General features: G+C 40.6%; 1 protein-coding gene across 3 annotated transcripts in view; it reads right to left on the bottom strand.

The window, feature by feature from the left end:
- Positions 1-23,146, bottom strand: part of scaper (S-phase cyclin A-associated protein in the ER) — a 58,281-nt gene that overhangs the window by 10,099 nt on the left and 25,036 nt on the right. For all 3 annotated transcript variants that reach the window (XM_005729973.1, XM_005729975.1, XM_005729974.1), the window contains 6 exons: positions 19,775-19,840; positions 19,223-19,349; positions 11,728-11,843; positions 5,107-5,230; positions 2,969-3,198; positions 1,249-1,404 (listed from right to left, as the gene is read on the bottom strand). In XM_005729973.1, the coding sequence (XP_005730030.1) occupies positions 1,249-1,404; positions 2,969-3,198; positions 5,107-5,230; positions 11,728-11,843; positions 19,223-19,349; positions 19,775-19,840 (819 nt within the window). The remainder of the gene's footprint in view (positions 1-1,248; positions 1,405-2,968; positions 3,199-5,106; positions 5,231-11,727; positions 11,844-19,222; positions 19,350-19,774; positions 19,841-23,146) is intronic.

The raw sequence follows: 23,146 nt of genomic DNA, 5'->3' as shown, positions 1-23,146 counted from the left end.
AGCAGGACAAAAGCATCATAAGAATTAAACAGTTTGTTGGTTTAGGTTTTTAAAAGTAAAAACGTCATAAAACCCAATCTGAGACTTGACTTGAGAAACCACTACAGGAGATAATCATCAAAATTACTGCAATCTTTAAAATGAAAAAAGAAAAGAAAGTAATTACTGCAGTAATGTTTTTCAAGACTCTCCGTTGCAATGCGGATGACTCCAGTGAAAACCCTAGGCTCGCACAGAGACAATTTAAGACTCCTGCAGCAGCACCCGCTATGATTTGCAGCCATGCAGAATGGAGGGTGTGTGACCTTTGGATGGAACCTACAGTGCATGCTGATACTTGATGTTAGCCAACAGGCTTTGTGTGAAATATGCTGCTAGGCAAGAACACAGCCTCGTAATGCCATTATAATCCCCTGACACAGCAACTGGCATGGCACAAATATCCCACTACCCCATGAGCACTCTTCTGCATGACACACAGATAGCCGTCGCGGGACAGAGCTCACCGGTTGCTGCTTTTAGTGTCATTAAACACCGTTTTCTCACAAATATTCAGTGTCATCCAGAGTTCTAGCTGTTCTTTGGCACTGCAGTGTGAAGCAACTGGTTATTAATACTGCAGCACATTATAGCTGGCAAGCTATAGCAACACAGTGTCTGACACTGAAAATGTTAAGTTTGTTTAGACAACACTGCTACTTAGATTTGGGATGTCAAATTGCATTTAAAATGTCATTTTGAATATTATTCTGATATTTCTGTTATTACGGTCCCCTTTTTTCCTTTAAAGTCAAAAACTGTGGCACTGATGTCCCTTGGTGTGATAGTATGCTTAGCCTCCGTCAGCGGCGCCACTGAATCTCTTTGAGTAGAGGTCACCGTAGCACATGTGGGTGGGCTCCCCCTCCACTGCAGGCTAAGGTTTATGGTGAGTGACAGAGCACTGGGTCAAGTAGATGCCTATCTCCATCTTCAATAACGACAGCTTAGTCAGCTTGCTGACTGGAGTGAATGACCTGCTGGCTGATTGCAGAGGAACGACAGATTTGTTTGAGTAACAAAGAGAGCCGTTTTTATGGATCCTTTTGACAGTCCAAAAAAAGAAAAAGAAAAAAGCAAAAAAAGAAAACAGACAGTGACTCAGCCTCTGTCATTACTTGTTCAGAGAGGTGTGTGTACTGATTGTCAGAGGACGATCAAGAGATCACAAAGATGTCGAGGTGTGTAACGAGTAAGAAACAGGCTCACCGTCCAGTTACGACAAAGCACAGCTTGCACATGCTGTGCAGCAGAGCCGAGGCTTGCTGGAGGAAGGCTGACATCTTGGGCTGCTCATCTACAGGACCTTGGACTGACAAGAAGCAGCCGTACAGCTTGTCAATCAACCCCATGTTTACCACATAGCTGGAAAGCAAACAGAGAGGAAAATGCATACCGGGGTTTATTCAATTTGTCCCTAAATGTTAAAACAAGTTAAAAGTGGGGAACATTCTTGGTAAAAAGCTAATCGCACAGGCAAACAAAGACCTTTACTGTGCATACCTTCACAGTGGTACAGCTGAAAGCCAATACCTCACCTAAGCCATCCACCCCCTGCTATTACTGTGATATCTTCAATTTGTCTTTGCCAATGACAGGTCTCATGATCATGTTCCCTGTACTCTTTCAGCCACAAATCACTGCTAATAGTATCATTAAAGGGCTGTTGTGGCCCCTGTGCCAGCCCAGCTCTGGGCCCTTAACAGTCTCCTGACCCGAGGCTAGTCTTCTCAAAGCTCCCGCATGCGTTAACCTTTGGGTACAAAGAGCTTACGGAAATCTAGAGGGAACTGCAGCTGCCAGTCCAGACTTTCAAGTTGCTGCTGTGCTTGCTGTGAAGTCAGTTTTCCCTCGTCTTATCACCATTTTCAACGTTCACTTCTTTTGTATAGCGTTTCTGTTAGAACTGTCACTCACTGATCTCCTCTCCAAACAGGTGATTATGAACTGAAATGGACACTTGAACCAAGTGCCATTGTTTTGACTTGATCCTCTTCCACGTCTTTACTTGGGCTGAAAGGATCTTTCATCACACTTTTGTCCTGTGCCTGCTCTCTGTTTAAAAACCTGTTTGGTGGTCGCCCTTGCCACTTCGTGTTGCACCATTTGATCATGCACTGGAAACACAACACATACAGTGGACTAAAAGCAGCCCAAAACAAACTGAGAAACCAACAATGGGCAGAAACGATATGAGGAGAGTCTTTAAAGTGCTATATACAATAGATTGTTTTAAAAAGGGAGACTTTTGCAAACACTTACAATGTTTTCATCTTATATTCTTTCTCGCATACACATTTTAAGACAGTTGAGGTAAATCTTGCATTTGTACTCAAGACTATCAGCCTGAAGACACCATTTTTCTCAGGCCCTCTCTTGCCTCTAGGGTTATAACTGGGTCAGTGGATGAGATTGGTGGGTCTGTGCAGCTGCTCTGTCCAGATGAATCATGGTTTGTGGGAGGGATACTGGAAAGACTGCACTAGTCCACAAGGTGTCATGAGGCCGGGCCTGCCTTTCCTCACAGTCCACATTTCTCCATCACAGCCTCGACTGCTATAGCACAGACCCACATAGCTTGAAAACCAGGTTCAAGGGTAACTTTCAAAGCTTTGGAAGTGAGCGTATCATGCCACTTTGTGACTCTCCCCCCCTGAGAAGCAGATTTTACTTAAAATGTAGCACAAGCTGGAAGGAAGCCAGATTATACCTCATTCTCACACTACTCCCATTCTAACAAGACGCTGCTTGGACCGCTTCCAAGCAAACTGTCATTCTGTCAGGATATTCTTTACATAAGGCATGTTGTTGACCAACTCTAAACCCAGTGAAGAGGAGTCCAGGAGTGATGTGCAGGAGAGAAAAAGGGAGCCGTGCAGGAGGAGGAGAAGCAGCATGAGAGTAGTATAGAGCAACGGAGGGAAAATACCTGATTAGATCTTGTGTGCGAGTGTTGAAGGACTCTGCGGCAGAGCTCTTGACCTTGGCATCTTGGGAGGAAATGCACGTGTTTTCACCTTGCCCAGAGTCAGAGATATGAGGCCACAGGGACCCCAGGATGGTAGAAATAGTCTGAAGAAGGCCTGTCGTCAAACCCTCAAAGACTTGTTTGTTTACACTGCGCCCAAAAATGGACTTGTCCTCATCAGGGACGTAGAGCTGTTAGAATAAAAGAGGGGGCGTGGGGGGAAATGTTGAAATAAGAAAGCACAACAAGCAATTATAAACTTATTTTATCTACACTAGATTTTTTTTATGAACCCTAATGTTGAGAGACTACAGTAGAAATATAATATTAGAAGCTTGAAAACTTAGTTTTCAGCATAAACTTTAAACACAGTTTAATTAGCAAAGATGTTAATGTTAAATTCTTGCAGATTTTCCCTGTTGGAAACAGAAAAGCAGCAGCATTAACTAAAATCATTTCTAACAAATTGTATTGTTATACTGTTAATTACATTTAATTCATGCAAGTATAATAGACCTTTTATCAGTGGATGAAAAATTAGTTTTTACTAACAGCTACAATTAACACCATTACGATATCACAATAACGATTTAACACTTCAAATAAAAATGCATGGAGGTGCCGAGGCTGTAACCATAACCATATGGCTACAGCCTCTTATACCTAAGCCATGTTACAACCAGAACCGTCTTAAAAAAAATTAACAGCCATTTACAATTGTCTTATATTGACAATATTACATTTTAAAATATCAGAATGTAGTTAAAGTCATATCCCCTTCTCCAAAGAAATGCAAAAAGCTTTTCAAAGCATTTCTTGAGGTATGCAAACCTGAAACATGAAAAAGATATACAATAAACCAGCCACACGACAAGATATAGTTCCAAATAAAAAGGCTGCAGAAAGAAATCAAACAGCACAGCAACACAAGTATTCGTCTCATTTTTATTTCTAGGCAAACTTCACAAAAACAGCAGCCCACCGCTAAAATATAGTGCTACTGTTTAATGTGAAACCCCGCAAAGGTCGAACCTTCCCATTTGGTCTAATGGTTAGGGTGAATGCTGACAGCGTAGGTAAATCCACCGACATTCTCCACAAATCTAATTAAAAGGGGGCATGTTCATATGGCAGTGCAACCCCCACTGCTTTACTCTCACACAAATTCCAAAACATGGACGCGCACATGAATATGTGCAGGCGTAGGCAAAACTCAAAGTTATATATATAAGTTGTAAACTTAAAAAAAAATCTAACAAATAAAATCACAACTTATGAATCGAATCGGAGTTCGAGTGAATGTTGAGCTCAACTCTTAATCTGCAGTCAACGTGAGGAGAAAAGTTAGTTCATCCTCTGCGGTGCTGTTGGATATGTCAGTCAGCAGAGCAGCTGTGGGGATATGTTTTATATAAACTGAAGCATACAGGCGAACCTCTCCCTCTGTGCCCTAAGGAAATATGACTGCTTGGATTGGAACTCGACTGGGGAAGGAAGCCCCAGTAGAGTTCATGCGTGCACCACAGCCCTGTGTCTGTGCCTTGTCCTGTCTGGGTTGCGAGTGTAGGCGGCTCCAGTGAGCCGCCACCGTTGGATGTGTGGAGCGGACTGATGTTTACAGTCCTTCTCTCAGAGTGCTGAGGGATATGGGGCTGACATGCCGCCGCAATGCAGCCTACCATGCCCGCATGCCTCCCTGAGTGACTATGCTCTCACATTCCCTCAGTTGAGAGGCATCTGTGGAGAAGTCGGGCAACGGTTTGTTACTCGCTAGCTCTTTGTCATACTCTGTCTTTCATTAACACTGCGGTTGTAGCAGACAGCAGTAAAAACGCTGCTTCCTTTATGGTCAAGCCAGTGTATATGAGCAGATAAATGTAAAGAAAACATGGAATTCTTAACATGTGCAACATTTACGTGTGGCTAGGAGAGAGGCTGTGTTTGTTTGATCACACCTGGAAGCACCCTTTGAGCATGTTTGCCTCTATATTTCCTGTACTTAATATTAATGTAAATAATGTTGTTGGCAGAAACTAATCACACAAAACACTGTATTACATTGCATCTCCCATCTTCTGCATTGGGATGCACACACTTACTGTTAGCTGATGCAGCAGCAGGTCCATAAGGAGGACTATCTTGTTGCTAAACAGCACATAGGAGCAGTTGAGCGCGCAGCAGGAGCATGCCAGGTTGTAGATATTTACAGCAGAACAGAGGGATCTAACAGAAAAAGATGACAAAACGGTTATTGATCAAAAGCTTGACATAAGACAAACCTCAGGGCACAACGCTTTACCCCTTCCAATTTGTTAAAGAACATGAACTACTGGGATGTAAACGTGACCGGGGCACTGACAAGACTATCTGCAGGCATTAGAAAACCAAACACACTCTTCTATATTTGTGGTTCCTTAAGGGTGCAGTTTGTCTTCACGAGTCAAAAGCATATCTCACTGACAGCAAGAGTAAGGAAACCGATTTGAGATATAAAACACTCATATCAGCTACTTATGCGGACACTCCCTTCACGAGAGCCACCTTCAGAGGTGCTGAGTTCAATCTCGGTCTCATCTTGGCAGAGATGGTGCAGCATTTCCGCTGGAGAGATAAAACTATTTCTCTTAGCAGCTCCTCACAGCACAGCCGCCAGGCAGCCCCAGACAGCAGTCAGCGCTGAGCCCGTCAGCGTGCCTCTGTATTATGTCTACTCTACAACAAGCCCCAGAGAAGATTAATGCTTCAGATAACTGACCAATCATTCTGCTGTGACTGCTACTCCCCCCCTTGCCCCGTTTCATCAGTTAATATTTTCTGACAACTGTATATTTTAGCCATTGGAGAAATAGCGTGTCCTATCTGCTCGCTGGAAGAAAGGAATCCGCCTCTCCAGTGCCTAAAGTAGGCCATGTTTATTTCAAGTGGTAAACATTTTGATATCTACCGAACCTTCACATCTGCTGCGCGTTTTCGGTCAAACCACACTGGCACTGTGAAGAAAAATGGATTAGGTGGAGGTTCACTAACGTCTGTCAATAACGCTGCCCACTTTTTTTTTTTAACATTACTGACAGAACAGTTTAAAGCTCTAAGACATCGAACGGTGTAACAATATGAGAAACATTATGTTTCGAGGATAGCAACCAAGTTTGACATCAAGGATTACGTCCATACACCTGAAAACAATGAGAGAGCGCTAAACAATCACGTCAAAAAACTACAAACTGAGTCTTTAAATGTGCGGCAAATACATTGACAGATATTTGAGGAGTTCATGTCTTTATGAACTGGAAAAAGTTAACTAATGGTTAAGTGCACTGATACGGGGAGCGTTTGTAGAACAACAAGGTGAGGTAACATGAGAACTCAACCAAACTTTGCTTTGTGTGCAGTCATGCAGCATCAGATTCTCACTGCTCGATTCTCGAGTCAACGTTGCACAAAAATTCGCTTCGACACAAACACCAAACCGACAACTCAAAAACTTTTCACCCATGAAAACACTGGTAGCTGCCGTGTACAATCTTCAAAGGGACACGAATTACTTTCGGTCACGAATTACTTTCGGTCACCGGCGTGTCATTCGAGATTATGTGACATCTGAGTGAAGTAGTGCACAATAGTAGGGTTATCAAATTATCGATCAGATTAAATGGCAAGGAAGGGTTTGACTTGATTACTGTCATGTTAGCATTCAGGTTACACTGAGATTTTGAGGGTTTGCAATCTGCCAAATGCTTGTGTCGAATTTTGATGGATATAACTAAAAGCAGAAAAAAAAAAGAAAGAAAACTCCAAATAAGTCATTAGAAATTTATTTATTGCACTGTCAAATCCCCTTTTTATTGTCCAATCTAGTGCTACGGCACCGACTTCATTTTGTTTCACATTTTGGTTGGTCTGTCCACAGCTGAGACTTTTTAAATGCAGTCTATCCGTGACTTCATTTTTTAAAGTGTTCCCATGGTGACAAAGTTTAGGTATACCCCTGTATTCACATTGGCTGCTGCAAAACACTTTTCCTTGTGAAAACTGCTGTTTCCACGGTTTAGCGTCCCATCCCTGTGACTAACTGGTGACCAGTCCAGGAAGTGTCAGCTGGGATACACTCCGGCTGCTCCAACAGCTCCTCAGCCACCACCACCCTACACTCCACCCTCTTAAAGGAGACTATAAGGACACACTGGATATTTACTTTACTAAATGATACTACAAAGTGTATTATTAGAACAAAAAAAAATAGTCCAACAGTAGTAGAACAGTTAAAACTACTTTTAAAAATGAATTCAAGGCAAGACTGATCAGGGTATTCTTATTAAATTGCTTGGAAAGTAGTAAGAGAGGCCTTCAACTCAATTAACTTCTCATGTAATGAGCATTCAGTTGCTTTGTAACACAGCTAATCAGGGCTGTCTATGGCCATCTCTTAACAAATGAGTAAGCTGTCACAGGCGTGTTTGAGCTATATGCCCTTACACCAGAGTGTACAATGAACCACCGCGGTGATCTGTCTTTGGTTTCCTCCCACCTAATTGAGCTTGATGAGCACGACACCTGATAGTCCAGCCCCTCTGGGAATCTCACCCCTCTAAACAGCCCTCATTGACAGCTCCAGTCAAAGATTTTGAGGAACAATTTGGTAAAGTGCCACACCACCCTTTCTCGTGTTACACCAAAACTTTGTGGGGACTGATGTGCACCAGTCTATTTAAACTCTCCGCATTCCTCACCCTACACCACTATGGGATTCTCATTACATTGGAAATATTGTGTTTACCAGGTTTCCAAAACTGCTGGCTATCCCAGGATTTAAGCTTTTAAGTATCAACATGGATCATCACTGGTGGACTTGGGAGCGGAGTTTAAGACAGACCATAATGTGTAAATAAAAGAACAACGTACGTTCCCTACACTAAATTTAATCCCACACAAGCAAGGAATATTATTTTACATGAAAGGTAGGCATATTCATACAGACATGAAAGTAGTGCACTTGATCTTGTCTCGCACCCCCATAAACCACTTAAAACCACAGGAGCCAGCTGGTTTTTAGAGATCATAATCAACAAGGATAGGCAAACAAATAATTCAATAATATAACAGCACAAAACTATTCCAGAAGCAGAGGATTTGTCTGCAAAAAACCCCAAAGTGTGGCTAATAAACTCTCTGGAATAAATCAGAAGTAACAACCATAAACACAGGTTCCCTAGCGCTTAGATATACGGCTATGGATTGCAGCTATCTTTCACCCAAGTCCATTTATCAAGGTAAATGGCCAACTGTCTGTTCAGCTGACAACAGGACAACAAGCATATAAAAAGGGTCTTTATGCTTTTTGTCACTGCCTTGAGTTATCAGCAATGAGATCTGTGCTCCTCAACCTCAGTCTCACATTCCTCGCCCTTTCTGTGAGTTTCCTATGTGTGCAGTCAAGCCTGACGGGGGCAGCGCTGTAGAAATCTGACTAACTTCCAGATCAGGTTGAGCCCTTGCCTCTTAAACAGGGGAAGAAAAAGAATCCTAAGCCAAAATAAAAGGTGAGGAGCAGACCCATTTCCTTGTGCTGTCAAACAATCCCTTCATTCAGAGCTATCTAAATGACATTTAATTTGATTCTGCTGTTGATCTCTCCGATACCCTGAGTGCTTCCAAGACATCTACCCTGGCTGTCGTGCCACACTGGCCTGCTATGAAGGAGGAGAAATCTGATGAGCCGTCACGCCGCACCATGCACACAAGTGAAGGCACACACACCTACACACGCACACACTCCCAAATGGCGGAAAACATCCTGAAATAAAACCACAGGTAGCAGGTCTGATTTCACAGGATACAACAGGTCATGTGAGACAGAAGTGGAAAGACAAATTGGGTTAACACGCATGTCCAGGGACTGTAAACTTCTCTCTGGAGCTCACCTGTTACAATCACAGCGCCGTCTTTCTTTAAATTACTGGAAACTATCGACACAGAATATGACCAGACCCTCAGAAAATAAATGTTTGAATTTCATCTTTGCTACCTAATGGCACAGATCAGCGCCTCTGTTCCTCTCATTGTTCAGTTTGTGTACAGGAAGATAACACTTTGCACTGAGACTGTGAACATTTGTGCATTTTGTTCCCTTCCCCACTGTGACCCCTATTCCAGTCACAAGGACAAGGCATCTGCAATCTAAATACCAACTCAGTATACGTTTCCATCAGTGTACAAAAAAATACACTGGATTTAATCTAAACTCATAATCTGCAGCTGTCATTATGGAAGGACAGTAAAAGGACACCGGCTACAGAAACGAGGATCAACCCCTTCATTTATTTCTCCCACACTAAAGAAACACTTTCAACTGAGTAGGACAAAACAGCTAGCTTCTGTGCAGCTGGCACACATGATGAGGGGTAAGATTCAATGTTCATCTATAAGATGATGTAGTTATGTATGCAGTCTTAACCACAAATATCAAAAAGGAAACCCAACCATAAATAAGGTCTAGTGATTCCTGTAGACATCAAAGTTAATAATATTTGGTTTTGTACTGTTAATTTGATAATACATGTAGACTTGTAATGGATTTTTCACTATAATCTAAGACTGTATTGATACAACAATAAACTGTGAGGATACAACCCTCAGCTGTGTCACTTAACATTAAACAATGTCTCTAATAACAATGACTTAAAATGGGGACAAATATGAATTACTGGAAAAATAATGAAAACAATGAAAATCAAAAGTAAGTTAAAAATCTAAACTGATGTAAATTCAACAAAGCTCATGCCAAAGTTTGGGATGTTATTGTGCCTCTTGTAAGAAATCTCTTCATCTGACGTTAACGACAGCGACTGCATAAACCCTGATCTAGTCACTCCAGCGACCACAGGGTTACACCAGAACATTAGTGGAGCCTCGTCGAGGAATTAGCTCATTAATGTAATGGTAACAAGATGGAATCAGCTTCCCTTGGGAGAGATATGGCAGGAGCATCTCGGCAGCTGCCTTTTTTTGTAAATCACTCTGCTTATCTGGTGGGAGGAGGTGATCAATATGGCAGCATCACTGTAAACAGATAATGTAGCTCACTCCGGGGTTAGCGTCTGTATAGCAGCCCATTAGGCCACACAGCAATCCAGATGACAGATAGTGATAAGCAGACGGCCGGGCTGTGTCCTTATGTTGCATCTCGTCATGAGCCGCCGACTGCACTGACCTGACTGACACAAGAACAGAGCGTGACCTCTGCTGCGTTTTACATTTTACAAAAACCATAAAGAAATCTCTGCTTACAACCCTCTGGGGTACAAAGCTACTGTAATAAGTGCATTCATTTATTAAACTGTTGTATATGTTGTAAATAAACTATCATACACATGCTTTTCTTCAGATAATCACAAAATCCTTTGTAGCTATTGAAAAGAACCATTCATTTTAGACCTTTTCAATAGCAAAAATAATTTCTTCCTCACTCAAGACTTTGCTTGTATTGTTACCCAACAATAGAAACACATGGCCCTAATAATCTACCTTTTCATTCAAGCATGTTAAAGAGATGTACAATGCCAAGGAGATTATTGTGAGCACGTTTTGTGCTCACAATAAGATAGTCTCATTTCAACAAAAGATAGTCTCATTTCAACAAAATACTGCTTCGAATTCAGAAGTCTGCTTGAAATTCTTAAAGACTGCAATGATTGAGAAAGAGAGAACACAAAAAAAACAGAAGAAACAATATACATGTGATGCCCTTTAAAAGCATTATAAATATAAGAAGCATTTGTCCATTAGCAGAGAGTCAGAGACCAGTAAATGCTAATGAATGGGGGAAGCAAGGCCATTCAAGTCCATTACAGAGTCCCACTTGTGACTATGGCAGGCTCTCTGAAGTTATCTACTGGCAGGCCATGCAAGCGCCAGACCCACAACTCAAAAATATTTCGTACTCTAAATGATAGATGGGACACATGTGCTTTTTGTGTTTCGAGAGAAAAGAAAGAACACAAATTGATTACAGAAATGGAAATGCTTCCCATTTGTTGAAGGGCAGCGCAGTTATTCATTAATACATTTTGAGAGTATTTATTGAGATGAAGCAACTGTAAACGCTGATAAAGTAGGTTAGCTGACATTAGCTCCCTTGCTTTATGCGATTGCAAAAACGTTCACATGGAGCAAACAGAGCAGCAACTGTCATTGAAAGGATAAAGTCATAGAGGAGTCATTGCAGAGAAGGACTGTAAAAGCTAAGAGTCTCTGTGAATTCAGCAGAGAACAGACAGACAAACAATATGGATCATTCAGAAGCATCCCCATCCTTCCTTCCTTTCTTATCTTTTAGTTAGAAAAAATACAAAAACAAACAAACAAACAAAAAAGCAACATGTGATAATGTTAATACCACTGTATATTCAACGCTTTGGCTTTTATTTATTGCAACACAAAGCTGCACTAAGAGAACTTTGTCTTTTTAAAAATGAGTGTTTAAGGTGTGTACTGCCACAGATAAATAACCTAACCCGATTCGATGTTTTGTGTTTTTGTTGTCCTCCATGGTTATTGATTTATGTATTTTGTAGTCTAATCAGTATCTTTAAAATTCAAACTCCAACTCTGGTCAAGCCAGAAGCAATAAATAAATAAAGCAAACAATTAAAACAAAAAACACATTTATATGTTTTGGTTCACATGAATACAAAAATTCTTAATTTTGTGATGATACTCACTTGAGAGGAATGCGGGGAACTGCGGTGGGTGTGGAAGCAGCAGTGATGACCTGTAAAATTTGTTCCAGAGCAGACAGGCCACCGCCTACTTGGAAGGCCACTTGGTCTGCATTATTCTGTTGAGGAGAGGACAGAGAAAGAGCGAGGGTAAGAAAGAAACAAAGGTGTAGTCAGGGGACAGCAAGCAGCCGGCCTGACAGGGGATTACATAGCTCTTGCTGGAGACGGAGCCTTTCTTTCTCCTACAGGGGTAAAGGATTGAAATGTGAAACAAAGTGATCCCTAAAGTATTCCTGTTTAATCTCAAAAGTGCACAACCTGACTCCGCCCCACAACAGTGAACTTTCAGTGAAAGGCAAAATGCTCTGCAGGCTCCGGTTAGCATCAGGGTGGTCTCAATGGATCACAACAGGCTAAGTAAAAGTGAGAAAATGCCACGCAGGCGATCTAAGAACAGAACAACCCAGAGAATTTGAACTGTTCTAATAGCAAGACACTATAGCTCTACTGGATCATCACTATTATTCATCTTCTTTGGGTTTGAAACATTCCATTTTAGGTGAACTTTAATAAATGGCTGAATATCAAAGTGGCTCTGGTCAGTTCTTTTCATGCTTTTATTTACGACTGCTATATTATAGTTTACAAATACAAATGAGAGGGCAGTGGCTGATGCCACCAGCTGGCATGATTATAGAATACATTATTTCCAAACCGAGAGTTGAAGGCTCTCACACCAATAATATGGCAATGCATTTCAGAAAGCTATAAAAACGTCAACAAAATTAATTGGTTAAGATTTATAGATTAAATTTCCATCCAAGTTTGTTGTAGACAGCAAAACCTTGAGACCAGGAGTTTTCAAAGTTTTGATCACTGAGTGCCAATATAGGGATGCGGCATATGATGTTAGTCAACCTGGAAAAAGCACAAATTAAAGTCTTTTAGTCAGTGTTTTTGCCATCTTTGTTTAGGGGATATTGGAGTTTCCTCATGGAATTCAGTAACTTTAGATGGGTTTGTAGTTTTTTAAACTCTCAGTGAGCTGCCTTAGGAAAATGTAGTTAGCACTGATGGCTGAAACAGAAGAAAAACTGGAACACAAGTATAATGATAAGTTAGCATCATTTTGAGTTCCTATATCACAAAATGACATGAACCGTGGGGTAAATGAGATGCACAGCGGTATATTTTTTTACTCTAGCACTACGTAAATTATTATCAGGGGCTGCACTTTGGCTTTAGACAAATAGGAATTCGATTGGTATGTAAAACTTATTTAAAACAATAAAAAAAAATAAGGTTAGATATTTTAAATTTTAATATCTTTGGGTATTTCCAACTTAGTAAAAAGATTGGCAGAAATAACCTTTGCATGAATCTTACTAACATTAAATAGAAAAAAATAGAGAAAGTTTTACTTTGTTCCTCTGTTCAAACCAAACTTCCTTTTTGAATCCTAACCCTTAATCGGCATTATTATTAGATACATCTGCTTGTCACACATCACTTGTCATGTAATCAGTGAGGAAATGAACTAATAACTACAGAATTTCAGCAGGAACAAATTAATATTTAAGAAATATTTCTTACTTAAAATGATATCCATTGGTTCCTCTTGTTGAATTATTTTTTCCTTACTCCACTTACAATATAAAAATACAAATAAAATGACTCTGCAAAGGAAACCTATAATTATAGCGGATTAGATTTCTAACATCATGTAAATAGATAGGCCCCGTCTCCTGTGACGATAGATTAATTGGCAGTATGTGGGATGCTGTTGCTACAGCTTCTCGTACATCAACAAATACAAATCCTGGAGTGGGTACTGACTATGAGGCATGTTTGTGCCTGGCTGGATGAAGAGCAGAGGAAGTGGAGGTGAGCTGCTGACGGAGGGCCTTCTTCACACAACTACAGAGAGCCTACAGGTCACTCCTCCACCTAATGAGGTTACGGTCTCCTCAAAGCTGTGACAGCACTAAAATCCAGCCACTTCACAGTGCTTTTGTTCCACAGATGGGAAGTTGCCAACAAGCCCGAACACACTGAAAGACAAACGCTTTACTAAATTACAGATAAGCTCTTCATCTGTCATCTGTGCCGGCTGCTGAGGTAACGGCTTCTTAATTCCAGTGTTAAGATGGAAATAAAATATTTAAACACGCAAAAAAAAAAAAAAAAAAAGTCTTTACATTAAACATAATGGCAAAAGTCTCCATGACGCTCTCAAGAGTCAACGCGAACATGTTTACAAGACCTTACTTGTGACTTCCTTTCTTTACACTGCCAAAGGTTTCCGTGTTTAATCAATTAGGTCTCGATTACCGAACTTGGCTCAACCCCTCATCAACACACCAACCTAAAAGCTTCTGGGCTAAATGAGAAAAGGCAGCTCATTCATAGTAGCTTCTCAAATGGTATTAGAGTGGGTAACTTGGACCTGCCCAGTCCTGGTTGTCTCCTGCAAAAAAATTTAAAAAATAACACAGAAAAGACTTTGTTGCTCAGTAGCTCCTTTCCTGTCCTGCTGACAGATTTATCTAGAATAATACGGGTGAAGAGATTAAGCTGAAGCTACCTGAACTGCTACCTTTAGGTCTACAGAAAACAAAATCAGACTGTGATGGTTTAAATAAAGCCTTGTTTTGTATGATAGCAGCCTGCGATCTAGAATTGCTGATCTTGCCACCATGTAATGCAGTTGCCTTTCTAAGCAAATGGAACAAGCATCTGGCGATGATATATCCTTTCTCCAAACCCGAGGCAGAGCAACAGTATTCGTGTTTATATGAAGGTAATTACAATGACAGCATATATACACAGTAAGCTGAATTTGCATGCACACTTAACTGAATGAAAACAGTGTTCTGTTTCTCTAAGATCAGAGGATTCACAACTTGCATTCCTAAGAGACAGCTACAATAAAGATCCTCCATCCAGGGCTCCCAACAGGATACTCCAACACTTTGGGTAAGACTGCAAATAAGTACATTTCCCCAGAGTAGATAAGATTATCAGTTAGCAGTTCCCTCCCTACTCATTGTGGCCACCTTAGCTCAAAAACAAACAGGGAAACTAAATCTTACGCATTCACTCTAATGTTGCAAGAACTGGGTTGATGACCAAGCGAGTTGTTGGAGACTATATTCTTAGCCACATATCAGTGAGGTGATAGCATTGCCAGCTGGTTTTTATTAAAAACAAACAAACCCTATTAAACAAACCCACGATAGGGCGATCGTGGCTCAAAGAGTTGGCAGTTCGTCTTGTAACCGGAAGTTTTCCGGTTCGAGCCCCGGCTCGGTTAGTCTCGGTCGTTGTGTCCTTGGGCAAGACATTTCACCTACCACCTACTGGTGATGGCCAGAGGGGCCGATGGCGTGTTATGGCAGCCTTGCTTCTGTCAGTCTGCCCCAGGGCAGCTGTGGCTACAACTGTAGCTTGCCTCCACCAGTGTGTGAATGTGAGAGTGAATGAATAGTGGAATTGTACAGCGCTTTGAGGGCCCCGAAAAGCGCTATATAAATGCAATCCATTATTATTATTATGTCTTCTTCTTAGTCATTGCACTTTCTTTTGCATGTTTTTGCAGAACAGTATGGTGGCACAATGAAGCTGACCTTTCTCTATAAAACATCTTCGCTTCATCCTAAAAGACATTGTGTGGCAGTTGGTAAGTACTTCAGTATTCCTGCTTAAGTTATGGCCTAAAACGTGTCTTATGAGGTCACACAATCTGTACATATCAAAGACAATCTTATAGTTGCAATATGGGCTGTGAAATCCAGTGTAAAATATTGTCAGTATATCTAAAACAATTACTGCATGCACATAAAGTTTTACTGTAGGCTGAATGTTATCCCTTGCTCTAATTCTTTGCATTAAGCCAGGTCAACCATAGCCAAAGTATGATCATAGATTAAAGATGAGTAACAGTGCTTGAAGTTCTAATTGGTCTTTGAGCGGTAGCAACCTGGTAAAACAAAAAACTTAAGAATTAAAAAAAAAAAAGACTGGGCAAAGACAGAAAGTCAGAGGCAGCTCCTGAATAACACATCGGGAGGACTTAATCTAATTTTCGCCCTGGGTAACTATTGTTACGCCGGCTGATGGGAGGACCAAAGCAGCTGGTATTTTTTGCAACAGTGACCAGGAGAAATTGCTTTTCATAGTCTCCTAAAACCAGACAATCCAATCAAATCAAAGAGGAAGGCACAACTGTGCTACCTCACGAACAGATGGAAAAGAACTGGCAAAGTAAATTAAGGCAAGACTTAAACTTTCATCTGGGTCTTCATTTATGTCAAGGGTTCATCCTCCCTCACAACCAAGTACACCAGATGATCATCTCCTTACATATATGTCATCATTATACAGCATGCCAAGTCTTCTGTAAACCACAATAAGGCTGCAGGAGTAAACACTTTAAAGTCAAAATTTCTAAGTATAAACATGTGTTTATACAAGTCATAATGGCATATGATTTAGGAGGCTGTGTGGAATCATCCATTTCCACATTTGCTCTTCATTCACAAACTTTGTTTATTTCAAGAAAAAAACAACAAAAAAAAAAAACACATGATCAATCAAAAGGCCACAAAAACCAAAACCTACCACAGAAGCCACAAACTGTCTTCAGCTAAAACTAATACAGTAAGAGGTTTAAAGCTATTCCACTACCCACTGGTCTCATGGTGGAGAAATAACAGGGCTGTTTGGAAGACAGAAATGACAGCCTATAGTTAAATTTCTGTAACACTGGAGCTAAAACTAAGAGACACTTTTCATCTTCCGCCAACGATCCAAATAATTTTTAGAATTATCTTCCCCATTTGGTTAAGCCAAAGAAAAACCTCCAGGTCTGATATAAGGATTTCAAATAAAATATATCAAACGTATCTGAAAAGTCTGCTTTATGAGCGACTTCATCTTTGAAGGGGGATAATTTAGAAAAATGAAACAATCATGTCAGCCTAGATTTCCCCAGGTCTACACAGATCATTCATTGGCACACTACATATTTAAGGACTGATGCTTTTGGGAGAACCTGTTTTCGACAGTAAATGGCAAAAAAAACCACAAGAAGCAAGAAATATAGCAATAGAGTTGTTTTTGCACATAAATGTGATTCATGTCCTTTCTTACATGTAGCACAAATCAAGAGATAGTCCACTTCAGATGCATTATCACTTCTGCCAATATTCCGATTGGTTTAGATTAGGAAACTGTTTGAGCACAGAGTGCAGCAGGCAGGATACAGAATGAAAACTCACTAGCTGCACTGAGCCTTTATGCTATTCTATGCAGTTTAAAGATTGTGATCACACTGTTTGCAATAGTTGTGTTCTCACATGTACCTACACCAAGCTATATCGAGAAAGGTTCAGATCCGCTGTGCACGTGCTTGTCCGAGAACCTCAACATCTGAGTTTGCAACTCTCTTCAAAATCAACTGTTTATTTTAAACCAGAAATTAAAATTCAACTTCATTTAAAATGTGCCAGAACACTATGTTTATAATTTCACATTTATTAAATGAACTAAGTAATGTGTTCTCCCTCTTGTTTTTTGGAAAAACTTCTGACGCTGCTGATCTGGTTTTAACCTGTCAGTCAGCTGGAGGCCCCAGTGAGAAACCCTGTAATCCTTCCACTCTGCCCTTCACCTTCCCCCATGTCCCCAGATACAACTCCCACCAATCCCACTACTCACTCAAATCAAGCTGTGAGTGCTACCTAATGAAAACGAAACAATCTTGGTGCAGTATTTGGCTCTCAGACCCATGCTCCTGCCCTTTTCTAGACAAGCTTCAGCTGAAGGGAATGGTAAAGACTTTGAGCAATATATAAATACAAGTGCTTAACAATAAGGCGAGTGTGCATTAGAAAGAAAGGGGGAGCACATTGGGAGAATTGCTTCTCTTAATCACCCAAAGTAAGGAGGGAGGGGGCGAAAAAAAAAAAAATCAGGTTTGACACAAGAAAAATCATTAGAGGCCACAGGGGGAGAAACACAGTGGGGTCAGAGACTAGACGTAGCCTAGAGAGAAAAGAAGGAGTGAGTGGTGGTGGTGGTGGGGGGTTGGGACCCAAGCAGCAGCGCAGGAGAGGAGCATCGGGTGTTGTTGAAGGGATTAGGAGAGAAAGTGGAGACTGAATCAGATATGGGGGAGAAAAACAAATCTGTAGGTGAGTCAATGACATGAGAGATGCTTGTTAGGTCAAATAATCAAAACGGCTCCGACTTGAAGTGACTCAGGGGCCAGACAGCCATGCTGATGGAGACTCTATTTATTTGACTTTGTCAAAGGATTAAGGAGAGAAGCACTCCCCAGACTGCCTCATTGGTTAATCATGATTCGACACAACTTTGAATGGATACCACTGCAAAATGATGGTAAAGGAGAGCTTGACAAAATACTTCACAGACTTGCTTTTAAACTGAGGAAAAAGACAAGGCAAAAGGACTTTCACTTGATTTGCTTATTGCAAGTGACACCACTGTTGAATGCAGTGCATCTCCTCTGGCCCACTGACCTGTGACCTCCCACTGGGACCACGTGGAGCTGAGAGGAGGAGTCCTCGTGTAGTAACAGCTTGCGCGCTAGTCACATCACACCGGTCCCCTCCTCTCTCCTTACAAAACACCATGCCACCCACCTCTGCCACTTTATTCTCCGTCTCCCTGGGGAAATTCAGTAATAGCCTCTCCAGCCGGCCCCGTCACTACTGATGGGACACCATAATGTCTCTATCCTCACGCCCAGAGGCATGCTCAGTGGGATGTTTTGATGGTTCAAACCACAACTTGGCAGGAAATTTATGCCTCATTACAGGAAGTGGGCCGTATATTCTCCTCATCATAAACATGGTGGCAGGTGTTTTAATTCCAACCCTCAAAGTCTCAAATTGATGTGACTTTTACTGTTAAAAAAAAAAACTGTAAAAAAAAGGCAACAAGGCTTATAGAGCCTTGTTTCACCTGAACTGTATTCAAGAAAGTTTGCCATTACATTTTTAAATCATTTATTTATACAGTTGTGGTAGGAGTATTTACAATAAAAGCCAACCCCTCCTTGTTTTGTATAGTCAAATTAAAAGATCTTTGCTGAATAAAGTCTTGTGCATCAATGACATTTCATCTGGAAATCCAATTTAGCAAAGTCTAAACCAGCGACATCTGAGTCGTGCAAACCACACAGACACAAGACAATGCTTGCTCTCGTGCTAGGAAGCTTCTCTATTGGTACCATGTGCACAGTGTAAACACTGTTAATCTGGTCTTCATTAGCCAACAACCAAAGGCAAGTTGGTATGCAGAAAACGAAAACATAGCTAAAAAGACGGCTGGCATGACCTCTGCACTGCGGCAGACTGTGTAAAACCATAGATCAGTCTAGCATATTATGCAACCCAAAAACCTTTGTGATAGACCTTTATATTAAAGAAAAGGATGGCTTCAAGTGCATAAAAACATAACAGACAGTTACCTGCTTCTCCAAGATGCGTGAGATCTCTCCCAGAGTTCGGTCCAGACCAGACACCTTGTTGTTGGCCCACTGCCCGCTATCTTGGCCCTGCAACTGCTTCAACAGGTCTTTCACCAACCGCTGCAACCTGAACATAACAGCCAAAAGTTATAAATCTGTTAAAACATCTGTCCTTAATTTAGGATTTTTAATACCACTGGTAAAGCTAAAATGTTTAACCAATTAACTGATTAGTCTACAAAAAACAAAACAAAAAGATGATTAAATAACTCTTCGAGTCAATTTTAGGAACACTTTACAAAAACAAATAATAATGGAATAATAGAACATTTACATTTTTTATATTTTTGACACTTGAGATATAACTGCACTCTGATTTATTTACTTACAGATTTAAAGATGTGATTAAGAAAAAAATAAGCAATGGATTTTTTTTTAAAGAAAGCTTTAGATGTAGCACTACAAACATTAGGGGAAAAATATTAATACAGAAGAAAAATGTCAATTTTTAAAAAAAAAAAGGGAAAACCCCAAACAAAAGAAAACACTTACTTGGCCTTGTATGGGGAGTCAGGGACCTGAGTCTTTGCCTCCATTGATGTCTCATATTCCTTTGCTCTAAAGAGAGAGAAGTAGGAAACAGTCCTTGAATCCCAGGAAAAAAGTGTTTGGCCCGTCAGTAACGAACACGAAGGATCAAAGTGTGAGGAGAGAGAGAGAAAATACTTCAAACCCAGTCTGTTTATTTGGCCTGTCAGCCAATCACCATGTAACTTGGCTTAAAATAATCAGACAGCAGCACTGCAGGGACCTGTGTTTTGCTGCCATCTACTCATGTCACCAAGGCTTAATTCCCTCCTGCCATTTTTAACAAGGAGACTAGAGTTCTTTGCTGCCCTCGCTGTCAAACAATTAATGGGGGTTAGAAGCAATACAACCATGGCTATTAGAGAACTGTCATCTCCATGGCGTTAGTCAACATCTCCAGTCTGAAAAAGGCAAACTTTGTGTTTGTGCATGTTTGTGGGTGAAAATGGGTTATGGAGCGGCCCATTTATCTGTCAATCACACACTCCCAGACATGATAAGTAACTATTGATGAGAGGTTGACAGGGCACCTTCCGGTTAATCGTCTCTACACTGATAGAATCAAACTCCTCCCGGAAGACGACAAGTGGATTTCCTCCAACAGGCCATACCTGCTCCAACTAAAGTCTGCCCTTGAACACGAGAGATTGTGAAGAGTAGATTGTTCATCCAAAAGACACTGACATTTTCCCCTCACAGTTTGACCACAATGACTAAAAATCACAGATAGCCAGTGCACAAATTTAAGCAGTCAGAAATTCTATATCAATGCTAATTTTGTATCTATTATTTTGAGGCCATTGGTTTAATCCTCAGCTCCTCTAGTTCACATACAGTGTCCTTAGGTGAGATAGTGAACACAAAATTGCCTCTAATGCATTCCAATGTGAATGACTGGGTGAATGTACCCTATAGTGAAAAGCGCTAATCCATTTAACTGATTATGTTATTTAAAATTAATTTATCATAAAAATCCTTAAAATCAGCTTTACTAACAGAAAAGAAAAAATACTTACTTACAAAATAATCATTAGAACTGATTTTCAACAGTTATAAGCAAAGGGGGGAAAAAAATCCCTAAGTGGCCTGATTCAGCGTTCATTCTGAATATGTAGTGATTTTATGTGCCACGTGAGCAGGATAAATAGGTAGCACAGACATGGTTTAATAAGGACTTGAACTATATCCACTCTGTTTGCCATTCATGAGATTACAATATTAATCTGACAGGTTTATATCTAATCAGGTTAAGCAGGGAGCAATTGCTACACAATTTATTATAGTCATGTAAAAAATGGGCAATAAATCTTAGTGTTCGGCAATAACGGAGAAAGCCCATTTCTACAATGTAGGGCTATAAGCACTTCATAATACACGAGATCTCGATTCCTTTTAATTATTCCATTTTGTTTACAGAGAATTTTCTCCACGTTTACATCCAAATCATGGCTACACTGCAAAACAGACCCACTTTGAGGTCATAACAAGTGGTAAAACCTTTATAAAAGTGACAATGGTTCAATAATTCAATCTAGTCCATTTAGCTTGTCTGTGTATTATTAAGGACATATGTTTTTCCTTTAAGGGAACCTCTTTTTTCTCCCTTTATCTAAGGAATCAGGGTGGTAACACAAGCTAAGGCCATGCTTAGCACCTCATGCAGTTCTCCATACTCTATAAGGCGTGTCTACATATTCACATCACTCTTAGGTCCACGTAGCCAACAAAACAAACCATTAGCAACCAGAAACAGGCAAGAAGCTCATATCTGAGTATCAGTGTGTACTCTGCTTTGAAAGTCCAGAACTCATCCTGACACTGACAGGCTACTTACATTAAATTTTAATAGCTTATTTTCCCTTCCAAAAAATTTATTATAGAGGAGTTACGCCAAATAAGTGGGCTAAAGTATGTGTGTGCCACTTTATGACACAACAGGGCTCCATGCAGGCCTAGTTTAAACTCCTGTGAGACACACTCACATTTTACGGACACCATACGGTGTTCCAATAAAACGGTTCATTTCCACCCAGCGGTGAAGCAGCTCACCTTTATGTTTACAGGGGCTCTGTGTTATTTATGACCTCTGAAGGCCTGCTGCCTTTGAGTGCTAGTCTCAGCAGAGCTGGTGCGCGAGTGATGGTGAACAGAGGCAGATCATGTTGTCACTTTCTCAGTACCGCTGAGTCTCACAAAGCCAAAAACAGCAGAGCTGAGAATAAAACATTGCAGTAGAAAGGCAGTTTCAGCTTGTAGTTGCCTCTTTGGAATACATTTTTCCTTCTGAACTATAAATTATTAAAACAGTGAAAACTCATTCATTGCCAAATTTTCAGCTTAATTGTGATAAGATTTTAGAGGATCGTTAGGTCAGCCTACACTCACAAAACAGCACAAACCCCTGCGATAACAAATGACGACATGTACTCGACCACCACAGCCAGTCTTTTTTCCTCTCCCCCCCCCTCTTTACCAAAAAAATAAAAATAAAAATATTAATGACGAAAACGAAGCTATCCAACCTTAAATTTCATGAGTGGTGGAGAATTCTTAGAGAGCAGGAGAAACAAATGTTTAGTCATGCCATTAACATTATCAGCGCAGTGAGTAAAATGCTCGTGCGTCCACGTGCACTGACCGGACGTCAGGGTTTGCTCGAGGACACTTAACCCCTTGAGCACAGGAGGAGGAGGGGGTTCAAAGTACCAACACTACAACACCTGCTCTACTTCGGGAGCCACAGTCGTGTCATTACATTGGTATTTTTGTGTGTACATAAAGTCTTTATGCTCTTCCTCTGGCGTGTATCACCACTGTTTTTTCATTTAATTACATCTTCAAGCTCGGTTGTAAAAGCGAATATTAAAAGTGAAAAGAATAGTAATGTTTTGATATGGTTCCTGGCCAGTAACGATGAGTCATCAAATTCAGTTTAGGGAATCAGTTTTCAGTGATCAAACATGGAAGATGAGGCATCCAAAGCGGTAGCTAGCTGGATCAAGAGTGTCGTTGAAAAAAAACACAAAACAAAAACATGTTCAGCAGATCACTTTTTCTTAATGTCTGCATACACATTTGTTAATATGATTTTTCAGCCCGTGACTAAGTTTGATAGATATAATATGCTGATTTATAATTCATTCATTCTTTTTATTGTGCGATTGCTGTCTTTTGAGGGTAAGTCTTCCCAATAATAAGCATCGGTACCATCTCACCATCTCACAGTACGCACTGCATGTCTCATCCCTCAAATCTCTTTTTTGACAGCCAGCTGGATTGATTGAGTTCAGGTCCAGGTTCTGACACACAGCAGCGTCACCTCCTATTTGTTGATTG

This window comes from Pundamilia nyererei, unplaced genomic scaffold, assembly GCF_000239375.1.
Source record: "Pundamilia nyererei isolate P.nyererei 1_Seehausen unplaced genomic scaffold, PunNye1.0 scaffold00035, whole genome shotgun sequence".
Classification (NCBI taxonomy): Eukaryota; Metazoa; Chordata; class Actinopteri; order Cichliformes; family Cichlidae; genus Pundamilia; species Pundamilia nyererei.
The sequence above is the reverse complement of the archived record's forward strand: the minus strand, read 5'-3'. Positions and strand labels throughout refer to the sequence as shown.